Genomic DNA, 15,178 nt, shown 5'->3' with positions numbered 1-15,178 from the left:
TATAGTTACAATACTGTTGTCCCCTAATGGGAGGGATTGTGCTTGATTTTTATATGAACTTCTTGTGAACTGAGTTTACGAGCATGTTTAATCGTGCCTAATTTTTTGCATGTGCCAAGTCAGGAACCTCTAGCCTTTGTTACAATGTAGTCTTGTGTGCTTTTTTTATTTTAGTTCATTTGTATGTTTGGGAGTTTAGTGAGGCATCCATTTAGCTGAACTAGAAAACATTAATGTTAGGGGCCAGCTGAAGCCTGCCTCCGGGTGCAGGATCTTCTCGCTGCATTGAAGACCCTTGGTGGCCTTGGGGTGTTTTCTGCTCTTTGGTCTGGTTGTTGTCGCTTTGACACATTCGCTGTTTCCATTTTTTATTCTAATTATTATTTTCTTAATTTTTACACCACATCAAATTTTAAAAAGTTCATTGACGAAGTTCAAGATGAAAACTTCAGTAATTTACACTTTACTACTTTGATCCTGAACTCAATGTCAACTTACCTGCATAACTGTATACAATGATAACACCAGGAGACTTTTGAGCATTTGGTAACCAGTATTGCTGAGTGTAGGGTATAGGTGTCGTCTCCCCATCCCAGTACCAGGAGTTTGTACCTGAAAAGTCCTGTATTCCTCTTGTATACCAACTATTTCTATACATAAATATATAATGAAGATTATGAGCAAAATGAAATTTATGCATTTGTATGACAATACAAGATTGTAAAGATATTCCAGAAGGTAACAGTCTTGAACTAAATTTAGTCCCATGTCGGGAGCTAGTAATTCAGCGGTCATTGGCTGCTGTCTGTCATATTTGTTTGTTATTTGTTGTTTTTTTCATAAATCAAGCTGTTGGTTTTTTCATTTGAATTGTTTTACCTTTTGTTATCTTTGCCTTCTATAGCTTATTATATGGTATGGGGGTTGCTCTTTGTAAAAAGTTGTATGGTGACCTAAAGTTGCTTTCATCCCCATCATTTGGTCTCTGGTGGATACTTGTCTCAATTTACGACATAATGATGGTACATCTATTTATTTTTATATTAGACACAGATTGATTAAGTTTATCAAATGTCTGATAGCATCGGGAAAGATTGGATGTACAGATAACAGTTGTGTTTCGAAAAGGCAAACCATTAAATTAATTCTTACAGTTGTGAATATAAAATGAGATGAAGATAAAGTCAATGTTCTGAATAATAAATAATACAAACTGAAGTTTAGAATAGAAAAATATCAAATATCAACATCAAAATGTTACCAATAGTATGATGTATTCAGATCACACAAAAAAATTCCTTAAAGTTTACTTGCTAGTTTCTGAATAGTTGTTTGCTTCAATACTAGAAGATTTAGCAAGGTCCTTGTGTTAGAACATCAATCAATTTTTGAAATCAAATAAAAGAAAATGGTCAACTTTATTTCTGATGTAAAATCACTTGCATAGAACAACTCAATATTTAGCTCCTCACCAAAAAGAAAACTTTTATTCTCAATCAGTAAATACAAGTATTTCATAGAAATAACAGACTGCAACAGATTTGAACAGCACTAACTAACACAGTACAACTTCAAAATATCACGCTAAAAAATTAATACAAAATCTGTCTGATAAAATTGCAATAGTTAGAAATATGTTAATGTTTTCAATTCTGATGGATAGATGGATATTTACTTGATGTATGACTAGCTGAACCATAGATTGTGTATATATAACTTTCTCTAATTCTTCACCAATTTATCCCTTTCTGCACCCATTGTATAAAAAAAATTTAATCAACGTGTGGTTCGTTTGATCTCAGTTCTTCATTGGTTAAAATCCGATTACATACATGTGATGGACTGTGAAACTCAGATCAGGAGATTGGGAAATTTTGATCAGGAGATTAGGACTCAGATTAGGAGGTTTTTTATCGACTTAAATTTTGTCGTAAATGTAGCCTTGTGATGTAGAAATTGTCTACGGATGGTATAATCGATTAATAAAGGTCATACTTATCAAATAAATTTCAATTTAAGCCTTGAAAAAAAGTGTAGAACCCTCAAATAATCTCCAAATTATTATTTTTTTTATTTGTCCTAAGACATTTAAAATCATTTTATTACCATCGTTTTATGATAATTTTGTTCAATTTACATTTCATTCATATTCTTTTAACAATTTACATTATTTAAAGGAAAATAACTTTAAATACACAAAGTTTTTATTAAACAACGGCAGTTAGCCTGAGGTAAAAATCGTTGATTACCAGTATGTTTGACACCTAAGCTGGCAAGTGAAGTCATATAATTATGCATGTTCTTTGATTTACAGGTAAAATTTAACTTCAGGTAATGTCAGTTACACCGGATATGGCGGCTGAAAGTTTTCATTCATGAAATATTTCATACACGGGATTTTTTTCTCTTCAACGGGAGGACGGGAGGAGACCCCTGAAAACGGGATTATTGTATTCCCGTCGGGAGGTTCACATGTATGTGATTATGACGTCGAATTTACTTGCTTTCCTCTGAATTTCCTATTGTGACGGCATAAAAAAAGGCGACCATGCCTGATGACGTCACATAGAAAGAACACATCTTTTTACAGATCATTCGAAAAGACGGAATAAGTTTGCCTGCATATTGTTTGAAAATTATTAGAGAAACATATTCCACCACCAAATCTCGTGTAATACAATATTTATTCACTCTCGACAGTTCAATTTTAAATATTTAAAACGCTCGTCGAGTCTCGCGTTTTAAATTTGAAAATTTAACTGTCTTGAGTGGATAAATAATGTATCACACTCGATGCAGTGGTAGAATCTATATTTATCTTATTCTTACCCAATTTATCATTTTCCTGACCTGCTGATTATTTTTATCTAATCAACGTGTGTTTCGTTTGATCTCAATTTTTAGTTGGTCAAATTTCGATTATGAAGTCAAATTTTTTTGCTTTCCTCTGAATTTCCTATATTGATGTCATGAAAAAAGGCAACCATGCCTGATGACGTCACATAAAAAGAACATATCTTTTTTCAAGATCATTCGAAAAGAAGAATTAAGATTGTCTGTATATGTCTAAAAATCATTAGAGAAACAGATTCTACCACCAAATCTCGTGCAATATGATGTTTATCCACTCTCGACGATTAAATTTGAAATATTTACAACGCTAGGCAAGCCTTGCATTTTAATTTGAAAACTTTTAACTGTCTTCTTTGGATAAATATTGTATCGCACTTGATGCAGCAGTAGAATCTATATATACATACCTATAAAAATCATTATTGATCAGATAATTCTCAATAAAATTGTGTTCTGTTAAATCTGTGATACTTATCAGTGAGGCAAACATATCCTGTGAAATAAATAACATATTTTTAAAGTACCTGTAAATCATGTAAATGGTTACTCTTTTTGTGATACCATATGGATGACACACAAGGACAGTTAACATGGTTAATAATTTGAGCCTAAAGGTATGCCGATTACTTAGCAGCCATGTCCTATGTGGTGAGGAGTTTCCTTATTATGCAAATATTTTGCAGAAGTAAAAGTTTTCTACCTACAATGTAGGGACATTTATATTGATTGGTCTATACTCATCAAAGATCAAAGAACTTACATGTAAACATTTTCATAGATGTTGCAAAGAAAGTTTTTTTCCATATCGGAAAACAATTTGCTCATAAGTTTTTAAGATTTTCTATATGTATGTATGCCCCACAGTTTTGAAAAAAAATTCAAGTCCCAGCTGACATCCACTATGTCAGCTTCAGGACAATTAAGTATAAAAGCTCAGTAATTGACTCACAATGAACCCTCCAGTCATATTTAATTTATATTAGCACATCAGTTCTCAAGAAAATGGAAAAAAAAGAAATTCCAACATTAGCAAACATGCAAGCTAAAATATCTTCTCTGACAGTCATCTAATATCAAAATAGAATGATCATGACACAGGAACACTTTGTCAATAATGACCCAAAGTTACAATATTATCCTTAGGTAAACTGTAGTTGAAAGAGAAGATAAACTTTTAAATCAGACTTCTTTTAATATTGATTGATTGTTAATGCTTCTTTCAATACATGTAAATTGTAGTGTCATTATATGTCTTGAATGCCACATGAGAAACAGGATGAGATGTCAACATCAATGCAGATGATTTGGTTTTAAATGTTGTTTGGTAAAGAAGCAATATAGTGTTCAAGAAATAACATGTTCAGTCATTTTGTTTGCCTTTCAAGGGAAGTAATTGTTAACTGATGTTCGAGTTAACATCGTTAATCATTTATATTACTAATATAAAAAACATGTTAATCATTTATATTACTAATATAAATAAAAATTAATCAAAAACTTATCTATTAGACTTACAGCACATGTCTTCCTAGCTTTTTCATAGGTCAGTTTAGGTGAGAAGACAAACTTGTAACATGTGTTGTCAGTGGTAACCCAATCATCTGGACAATCTGCAAAATGGTTGTGTAAGAGAAAATTATACAATAACCTACACAACTACATATGAGATCAAGTGGAGTAGACTGTTATATAAACCGTAATTTTTTTCTTTAAATCACCCTTAAAATGTAGGCAGTGTGTTTACAATGCAAATTTACATAAAATTTACATTTCCAAGGAGCAACTTTTAACTCCCTTAAAAATAAGTGATTAGCGCTAATTTTTTTCAAACTAGTACTGAGATATAAATTTCTTTAAAATCCAACAATTTAGGCCCCAGAGAGTTTATTTTAATTCATGCTGAGTGGTGTACTATTGCTTTGAAAATTTTCTGTTGTACATATATATCAGTCATATACAAATATATATCTTTAACAATTTCTGATAGCTTTTTTAGTTGCAAAAGTGCAAGAAAAGAATGAATAGACTTAGGTAAATATAAAATTTTGCATGATTTTTTTAGTAACTAAAAAAAGAATTGATTCTTATTACAGATTTAGGAAGTACATATACATGTGTATATATATATCGCATTTAACATGTATAAATTTATGTAATTTTGTAATTTCAGAGAACTTGTGGCTCATAAAAAACCTGTCTCTAAATTTATCAGATTTGTTGAAGTATGCATTATGGATTTTTTACTTACTGTATCTAAGATCTTGGGATAAGACACAGGTTACCAGTAGTAATACCAGGCTGTATGTGACCATTGTAACTCTCTGTACAAAAAAAAATTTCACTAAAAATGTACAACTTTCTATGTCTTTAATATCATGTACAAATGTATATTGTTCATCTTGAAAATGCATTACACTTTGTACATGTGTCAGTGGCATAGATACATATAGTATGAATTTAATACACAAAATTATACCAGCCCAGATTACTAGAAGTATATCAGACAGAAAGTGAAGAAACTATCATATAGGACAAAGGTGGTTTGACCATTACATAAAATGTCTTAAGACTTTGTTTTATATAAATATATGCATAATGTAGTGCGCATTCTTTTTTCCACTAAATTTGATATTTCTCTGTATTATTTAGCACTTGCTAAATTAATTTTCATATTTTAAACTGGAAATTTCTAATTTTCTGCCTCTGAATCATATGTATTACTCGATCCTTCACAGTGTCTAGTTTTTTCAGGTACAACTATTATGACCAGAGGTGGATTTAGGGGTGGGGGGCCGGGCCCCCATTTTGTGGGAAAAATTTGGTTGATTATATAGGGAATCACTGAAGCATGACTGGAGCGGGCCCCCCTCTTAGGCACTCAGTGGGCCCCCTCTTATGAAAATTTCTGGATCCGCCCCTGATGATTTGTAGGTAGCTGAAATACATCTTAAAAGTGGTTTAAACTTAACCCCTTAAAAGAATAAAATATTGTCACTCACTATTATAAAACCTTGTAGTATGCATAAATCTGGTCGGATTTAAATTTTTTGTGCATCAGTTGAATTGGTTTATTAAGTTGTTTACGATTAAATCAAGGTCAAACAACGTGACTGAAATTAACAAATGTGTTTTCCAACAGGTAATGTCGATACCTATATTTAGGCATTGCACAAGGTCATGTTTTTTCTGACTGTTAACGTCTTCACACTAAATCCATTGGATGTTGGATGTGTACTGATTGATAATTTAGTCTTAGATACATGATTTTTTTTATTAGTTGTTGTTGGCCTTGAACTAGATGTACTTAAGTTTTTATGTTTTATGATTTAAGGTTGATCAAACTTTATTATTAATACTTTTTTTTTTATTTTTACACTGCTGGACATAAGGAAGGAAGGAAAAAAAAATATATACTCAAGAGTACTTTTAATGTATTTTTGTTATTAATACTATTTTCATTGTCTATTATAATATCTGTCACGTTATATACTGAACAATGTCTCATGTTTGTTGCTTCTACTATCATAATTGTTAATTGTAAATGCCCCCTGTGGGACCATGATTGGAATAATAAATATTTGATTTGATTTGATTTGATTTTGTACTAACTGTGAGAACTCTCAGATCTGTAGATCTGTACTTTGTATCTTTTTTTGGTAGGGATATATACATATAAGTAACCTGCCATATCCGGTTTTTGTTTTTGTTTGTTTTTCTGCTTTGTATTGATCTAATGAGTTAAGCCCTTTTTAACGATTTTATAGTTTGTTCTTAATTGTGCTGTAACACCTCTGTCCCAGGTTAGGGGAGGGTTGAGAGCTCAAAAACATTTTTAACCTGCCACATTCTTTATGTGCCTGTCCAAGTCACGAGTCTATAGTTCAATGGTTGTCATTGGTTCATATCTGTCATATTTGCTTTTCGTAAATTGTTTTGTTATAAATCAGGTTTTCTCAATTGAATTGTTTCATATTTTTTATGTTGGGGCCTTTTAAAGCCAACTATATGGTATGGGTTTTTCTTATTGTTAAAGGCTGTACGGTTGCCTATAATTGCTTACATCCACTTCATTTGAACTTTGGTGGATAGTAAAATTGTCTCTATGGCAATCATACCACATCTCCTCATTTTTATATAAGAGTAAACCTGTCTTGATTAAAACCATGTGATTGATAAGTATCTCTGGTCAATTGATGACAACACACTAATTGTATCTGTGGTCTGCATATAAAGAATTAGTGTTTGGCACTTTTCGATTTTGCCAAACAAATCTGACAACATTGTCGATATAACTACATGTAACTGTATTGAGTCCAATTTAAAAAATGGGAAAGCAGGAGGCATTGATAACATACCACCAGAAGCTATTAAATTCTTGGATGATATCTCTGTCCTTAGCCTGTTACAACTACTGAATAAGGTCTGGCAAGAAGAACAAATACCAGATGATTGGCGTAAAGGACTTTTGTGAAAATCCCCAAAAAAGGTGACAAGTCATTATGTAACAACTGGAGAGGTATCACTTTATTGTCCATACCTAGCAAACTGCTCTGTAGCATCATCCTTAGCAGAATAAAAAATGAAGTCGATAAGATATTAAGAGATGAACAAGCTGGCTTCAGACAAGAAAGATCATGTGAAGACCAAATAGCCACATTGAGAATTATTATCGAACAGACAATAGAATGGCAGATGCCACTTTACATGTACCTGAATTTCGTGGATTTCCAGAAAGCTTTTGATAGCATTGACCATCAGGTCCTCTGGAACATTCTGGGACGCTATGGAATTCCACAAAAGATCATCCAAATGATAAAACTGCTATACGACCAAATTTCCTATCAACTTATACACGGTGGAACTATGACTGAACCTTTCCCCTTAACAACTGGGGTACGTCAAGGTTGTCTTCTCTCTCCGCTCCTTTTCCTAATGGTAGTTGGCTGGGTTGGTAGATCAGCCTATAAAGATCCTAAAGGCATTGGATGGACTTTCACAACAGGTCTTAGAGACCTAGAATTTGCTGATGACATTTGTACACTATCCCATCGTTTCCAAGATGCACAACATCAGATCAAAAGTCTTGAAGCAGTAGCAAAACAAACAGGCCTTTACATCAACCCACAGGAAACTTAATCAATGAGGCTAAATACAAACCAGCAAGATTGTCTTAAGATCGACGACTCTACTGTTGAAGATGTACAACACTTCACTTACCTTGGAAATATTGTCAGTACATCAGGAGGCACAGACGAAGACAAATTTGGGCGAGAAAAAGAAAGCACAGCAGGTATTTTCCATGCATAAACCTGTTTGGAGGAGTAATGCTTTAAGAACTAGCACAAAGTTACGGATATTTACCACCAATGTCAAATCTGTACTCCTATACAGATCAGAAACCTGGAGAGAAACAGCTGCATCTGTCAAATCAGTCCAAACTTTTGTCAATAAATGTTTGAGAAACATCCTCAACATCAGATGGCCAAACAAAATATCCAATAATGAGTTATGGAGAAGAACCAAACAACAGCCAACAACTCAGATATTAAGAACAAGAAAGTGGAGGTGGATGGGGCATACCCTCAGAAAAAGAGATACAAACATTACCAAGCAAGCCCTAGAATGGAACCCACAAGGACATCAAAAAGGGGGAGGCCAAAAAACACCTGGCGCAGGGGACTAACAACTGAGTTGAGCAAAATTGGGAAGACCTGGAAAGAAACAAAATGAACAGCCATGGACAGGAAGAAATGGAGAGAAACTGTAGTTGCCCTATGTCCCCTTCGGACGAAGTGGATTAAGTCAAGTAAGTAATTTGCGCCCCCCTCCCCTTACCTAAATTTGGGCTAAAATCCTGGATCTGCCCCTGTATACTGAACATATTTCATAGGTATTTTCTAATTTTTACTTAATGTTTGAAAATAAAAGAAATGAAATGTATTTGTCAAGACTTGCATTTAATCTAATTGACCGTTTTAAATCTCATTATGCAACAAATCATCATTGCTTGTGAGTCAACCTGTTGACATTTTACGGAAGCGATATTTTCCAATCTTTACCTGTTTAAACTCACCTGTGCACGATTTACCTAGGCTATGGGTATAAATTAACTTGTCGTCGGTTTCTGGTCTATAAAAAAGTACTTATTACAAAAAAAAAACGAAACTACGAAAAGTATAAAAGATTCGCTCAAATTGTCGCACTTTACATCTTTCAAAAGATCTTGCCTGGGGGTTTAAATCACTTACACGCTTGAGTGATCAAGATAACTTGAATGTTTTAGTTTGGTGAACTTTTTATTGCGGGAAAATTCAAATTTATTTTTACATCTTTTGAAAGTTCCATGAGGGTTTTAACTTTAGATGTGTCCTTCAAATATTTATATTCTTTAATTTTGTAGATCACTTTTCTCTATTCATTATTCATTTTGTCCATTACTCTATACTTTACGTTTCCCAGGAACTTTCTATACTATAGTTAGTATAGAAAGTCCCTGGTTTCTGCACCCCATTATTCTCTATTCTTTATTTTTTTTTGCCTATTCTTTTCTATTCCTTATTCTTTTTACCTTTTTGACTATTTTTCTGTATTCTATAAACCCCATCCAGACCCTCTTCCATCAGCTATCTCAGACTCTGTGGTCACTTATGGGTCATTTTCAAAATACGTCCATATTCTTGTACGGCTGACCTGTGACAGAGACATATATACACATATTGTGTGTATATATGCATATGTCTCTGCCTGTGAGGAAAATACAGCTTTGTCATCATTTGAATTTTGGTGTCCTGCATTATATATAAGTGCAATGTAGGTTCTAATAACTACTTGCAGAAGAAAAATAAGAAATATTAGTCCGTGGCTTTTCTTAGAAATTGTGCTCAAAGCTCTAAAATGTCCCCAAACTGCATGTCCCAACTCCAAAATACCAAATATCGTATCAAAATAGACATCTTTAATATAATTACACAAATCTTACAATCTTCTGTTTTAATATAATACAATGTAGATTGATATTATAAAGGCTTTAAATAGTAGTTGGCTATGGTTTGAGATTTGTCTTAATGTTTTATAGTGTCCTTGATATTATGTCAACTACATAACCTAAATATTATTTATTTCCTAAATAATCAACCAAATTTTTCCGCCCAATCCGTCTCTGAACTACATCACAATGTAGGTCTTTAAGGTCAGTCAGCGGGCCCCCCCTTATGAAAAGTCCTGGATCCGCCACTGGTAGTTGACAATATTGTTAGTTAGGTGACGAAAAGCAAAAGTCAAAATCGTATGTTGAACACTGTAATGACTGAAGTAATTAGAAAAAAGTAAATTTTTCTTATAATATTATGGAAAAGGTCATCATTTATTAGTATCAAAAATTGAGATATCAACATAAATGCTATCGTAATGTAGTTGACACATTCCATAATTTCTGTTATCTCATTTTGCATTTAAAATGATCTTCCCAGTTTCATTAAGACTGCATATTTTAGATTTTGTTCATATAAATTATTAAGAGTTCATTAGAATATTTAAAATTGAATTGATTTGATAAAAATATTTTTTCAATTTCTATCTAAAATATGGACAGATTTTGAAAATGACCCTACTATCACTTGATTGATATAATGTGGGACTATATAGATAAATGAATAAGTCTAAAATATGATATATACAATATCCTTGATTTGCCACACTGTCTAGGGGTATGAATTTCATATACAAATTTCAATTTCTGGAACATATATAGCACCCGACATACAATACCTTTCCATATAATTCACCTTAATTTCTATACCTTACCATATACCACGAACCTGGAAATAGTGACCTATTCCAGTGGCTCATCCCTACCACTTATTACATAGTGATTTGCCCAAAAGGTTTTTTTTTTACCAATTTGCATGAAACATTGTGAATAATGAGCTTCAAGCACAGAAAACACATGAAATAGGTAAATATTACAAAAATTGCACAAAAACACCCTTTACCACTAACATGTATATTAGGTCAGTAAGGAGGGTGACAAAGAAGATGTGGTATCATTGCCAATGATACAGCTATCAACCAGAGTTCAAACGATGTGGATTTAAACAATTATAGGTAAACTAACAAAGAGAAAAATCATTACCATTTAGTAAACAATAAAAGGCCACAGCATAAAAATGTGAATAGCTGGTTACTTAGCTACGTACAGGGCAGCTTTTCGATAGAAATAGAATATATGTGCCACTTCTATGTTTTGTTGAGCCACAATCCTGTTCCCTTTTCCAGGTTCAAAGACTTAAATATCATCAAATGCAACTTATCACCTGATTTTTTTCTTCTCATATACGAACAACATAATGGTTTCCACAGGTGGAACAGAAGCTGCTCAACCTTTCAGAGCATCTAAGTTCACCTCTAATTTTTTGGGGTATGTGTACATTGTTCAATCTTTATTGTTCTGCACAGTGTTTTGTGGATAGATGTTTAATTATGTTTTGATTGATGACAATTTATGCAAGGATTGGAACTACATCATTGGCTACCTTGAATATCTTTATTTTTGTAGCACTTATGAGCGGAGAGGCTAAAGATACCAAAGGGACATTCAAACTCATAAGTTGAAAATAAAATGACAACACCATGGCAAAAAAAAAAGAAAAAGACCAAAGACAAACAACCTTACATTGATCATTGTGCTATAAGCATTCACTTTTACACAGCTGTTATTTTGTCTTATACTTGTATCTTAAATCTGTTGACTGTAGTTATCAAAGTGCTTATGAGCACTGAAGGGAAAAGATTGCATTCATTTTGCAGTGGGAACTAAAAATAAAAAATTGCATTGTACTTTAAGCGTTGGAAAGCAATACTGTGAATTGGAGATATAATATTGAACAAAGGAAGATAACTCTAATTTTGAATATTACTTTAACAATGACATCATTGATATTTTTAGAGCAGATACCAGATTCATGCATCATGAAAAATGTATGTAACTTTCTTAACATGATTCATGTAATGTTATACACATACACATCATTATGTGACTTGAATATCTTAGTATATATTTCATTGATAATTTTTTTGGAATGTTCATGGATAGGATGTCTAGAACGTTTTGCTCAATGCATTATATTTTGTGTATTGCATAAGTAGTGATAAAGTTTGGAAAATTGATAACTTTCAAAACAGCCAAATAAGGGTTGTGATTTCATGAATGCAATCTTTACCCCAAAAAATCTGTACATCGCCAATCTTATGCTTCATGCACTCAAGAGCTCAGCTACTAGTGAAATAAATTTGGAAGATTTTTTGGACTTGTTGAAGTCCTTAATCAGAAATGTCAAATCAACTGTTACATTTTTATACGGCCGCAAAAAATTTTGCAGTCGTATATTGGTATCACATCGTCGTAGTCGTCAGCGTCATCCGAAGACATTTGGTTTCCGGACAATAACTTTAGTAAATGTAAATAGAAATCTATGAAATGAAACACAAAGTTTATAACCACAAAAGGAAGGTTGGGATTGATTTTGGGGGTTATGGTCCAAACAGTTTAGGAATAAGGGGCCAAAAAGGGGCCCAAATAAGCATTTTTCTAGTTTCCGGACAATAACTTGTGGAACGATGTATGGATCTCTCTGAAATTATACCACAAGTTTCCATACCACAAAGGAATGGTTAGGATTGGCTTTGGGGGGTTATGGCTCAAACCGTTTAGGAATTAGGGGAAAAACAAGGGTTTCCTGGTTAATTGACAATTAAAAAAAAGTACAATGTTATGTTTTGATTACCTCCCTTACACTGCTTTTAAATTATGTATAAAGAAATGTTGTATTGTCTTGAGGTGATTACCTGTGAATTTATTTTTAGAAGTTACTATTTAAAAATGCGGATTAAGGAATATTAAATTTAGCCATGATTATGTATGTCATTTCTATTTTAAGACTTTTATGATGTTTTCAATGGGTAATTATGGTTGCAAACTCTATTGGAAATTTGAATTGAGATTATTACCAAATCTTGAGGGAAAGAATTTTTTTTTTAAAAAGGTGAAAAAAAATTGAGAGGGGGGGGGGGGGGGGGGGGGGGGGGGTAAAAAAGAAATTGTGAGGGGGGGGGACAATTTTTTTCTCATTTCAGATTTCAGAAATTAAAAAGAAAATTTCTTCAAATATTTTTTTAATTTGCAAAAAAAAGGGGGTGGGATAATTTTTTTTATGGGGGGGGGGTCAATTTGCAACAGCATAGTGTATTGCACGAGAGCAAAAAAAAAGAGGGGTAATTTTTTTTTTTTGGGGGGGGGGGAGGGGGTCAAAAGCAAAAAATTGAATATAAATTCAAATCATATAACCAAGTTGACTACAGTTATTATGTGTCAGAAACCTATTATGTGTCAAATATTTAGTTACAATCCAAATTCAGACCTGTATCAAGCTTGAATATTGTGTCCATTTCTGCCACAACTGTTCAGGGTTGGACCTCTGCGGTCGTTTCCAGCTGCACTTGGCGAAGCAATTTATTGGTAAACTGTAACTGTGTTTGTGTTTTTGGGGAAGAATTAAATCAAGGGGATATCCATTTGATTGACTGGCAGGAGGAATTTGTAAATGTATATGCTGGTCTGGTAAAAACTGAAAAATAATCTTGACCAATACAGGATGAAAATGAATGTTCTGCCCACACACAAATATTGACAAAATGCAGCATAAAATGGTGTAAAAAATCTGAAATGATAAGTATGTAAACCAACAAGTGAAAGCAACAGATAATAAAGAGCTGCGCCATGAACGCATGATACACCCGTCGCTTTTTCAAAGTTCCATAACTACTCAATGTCATATCAGAAATTTATCAAAAACTTAAGTGAGGTTATTTCAATGTGAGCTGCATTTTAGCAATAATACAAGTTCACAAACTTAGAATTTGGTGAAACCTGATTTAAAACATGGCAATATGGCCTAGTCCTCAGAGTCAGACAAATTCAATATTTCATCAATGGGGTTCCAGTGCTAAAGGGATATAATCTACATGGGGTTTTCTTAAATTGGATATTAAAGCTCAGTATTGGATCAATAAGGAAATAACTTGATTTGAAATATTTTAAAGTTAATATAAAACTGGGGAAAGCTTGCTATTTTGCATTTTTATGGGACTTTTACTACGTTGTATTTTGAAATGCCCATTAAAGTGATGTTTGGAGTGGCTTGATATCAAACAACTCAAGGTGATTGAATAACTTACAAATGTTTTGTCTATTTCAAAATTTTAACGATCAAAATTCCAAAAATCTTTACACATTGCAGCATTGTGCTTATTGTAACAAAAAGAGTCCTATCATGTGATTGAAGAGTCCAACTGCTAAAACATCAACCACCCAATGTTCAATTTTGAGAATAAATCCTGTTATTATACTAGACCTAAGGTTGTAACATTCTTGGTAAAGTTGACCTTACATAATTTTAACTGTCCTGATCAAGTCCTTTCACAATTGTTTATGATACTGTCAACTAATTATTTTTTGCTTACAAGCCTTTTGCTCTAGATCAAATCTGATGAAGCTTATTCGAGAAATACTATTTGCAGGCGGAAACCCAGTTGAAATAGAACAAAAGAATAGAAGCTCTTTGTTAGAGAAGGCGATAAATGCTTACTGTAATGTTTACTGTAGTAACAAAAATTTTAAAAGTTAATAGAAACAAATAAAATGACAGTTTTCGGCTAAATTACGAAGTATTTTATTATAAAAACACCATTTGCATAAGTTTTCAATTGATCTATTACATAATTAAGCAGAACAATTAGATATCAAGTCGACGACATGGGTGTCTATTCAGTTGGATCTAAAAGATGCATAACCTCGGATTTAAAAAAAAATAATACCACGGACGAAGAACATATCAATCTATTTGTTCCTTAAGTTTCGTTTCTGCCCGTCCATTATGTGACTCAAGAAATAATTCCAAAAAATGGGTAACACAATTGCATCGAAAAGAGAAAATCGAGTGCACCTTTTTATGTTAGGTCCTGTTTGAGTTGAATATTTTGTCTTGAAAACTTAAAAAGCAAAAGTATTTGATACATCATCTCGCTTCAGATTCTATCATTTTTATATATCAAGGCTACAGGTTGACTTTATAACATCGAAAATTCACAGTACTAAAAAAATGAAATATATGGGTCAAGTGAAATACCTTTCTAATGAATCACAAAAACAGAGTAGGTGTGTTCGAATAGCAAATTTTTACTTAAAGTACTTGACTACAGAATTTTAAGTTGGATCTTAAAAATGCATATCTTTGAAAAAACTTCATTTTTTGTGTGTGATATCTAGGGT

At 32.8% G+C, this 15,178-nt stretch overlaps 1 protein-coding gene across 1 annotated transcript in view; it reads right to left on the bottom strand.

Annotated features, from left to right (window-relative positions):
- The window catches only part of LOC127730102 (contactin-like), a 75,288-nt gene extending 66,203 nt beyond the window's left edge, over positions 1-9,085 (bottom strand). Inside the window, exons 1-5 of the mRNA XM_052238214.1 lie at positions 8,927-9,085; positions 5,102-5,174; positions 4,369-4,463; positions 3,261-3,346; positions 499-650 (exon numbers count right to left, since the gene is read on the bottom strand). Coding sequence (XP_052094174.1) covers positions 499-650; positions 3,261-3,346; positions 4,369-4,463; positions 5,102-5,165 — 397 coding nt within the window. The 5' untranslated portion in view covers positions 5,166-5,174; positions 8,927-9,085. The remainder of the gene's footprint in view (positions 1-498; positions 651-3,260; positions 3,347-4,368; positions 4,464-5,101; positions 5,175-8,926) is intronic.
- Between the last annotated feature and the right edge of the window lie 6,093 nt (positions 9,086-15,178).

Source organism: Mytilus californianus, unplaced genomic scaffold (genome assembly GCF_021869535.1).
Source record: "Mytilus californianus isolate M0D057914Y unplaced genomic scaffold, xbMytCali1.0.p SCAF_2, whole genome shotgun sequence".
Classification (NCBI taxonomy): Eukaryota; Metazoa; Mollusca; class Bivalvia; order Mytilida; family Mytilidae; genus Mytilus; species Mytilus californianus.
The sequence above is the reverse complement of the archived record's forward strand: the minus strand, read 5'-3'. Positions and strand labels throughout refer to the sequence as shown.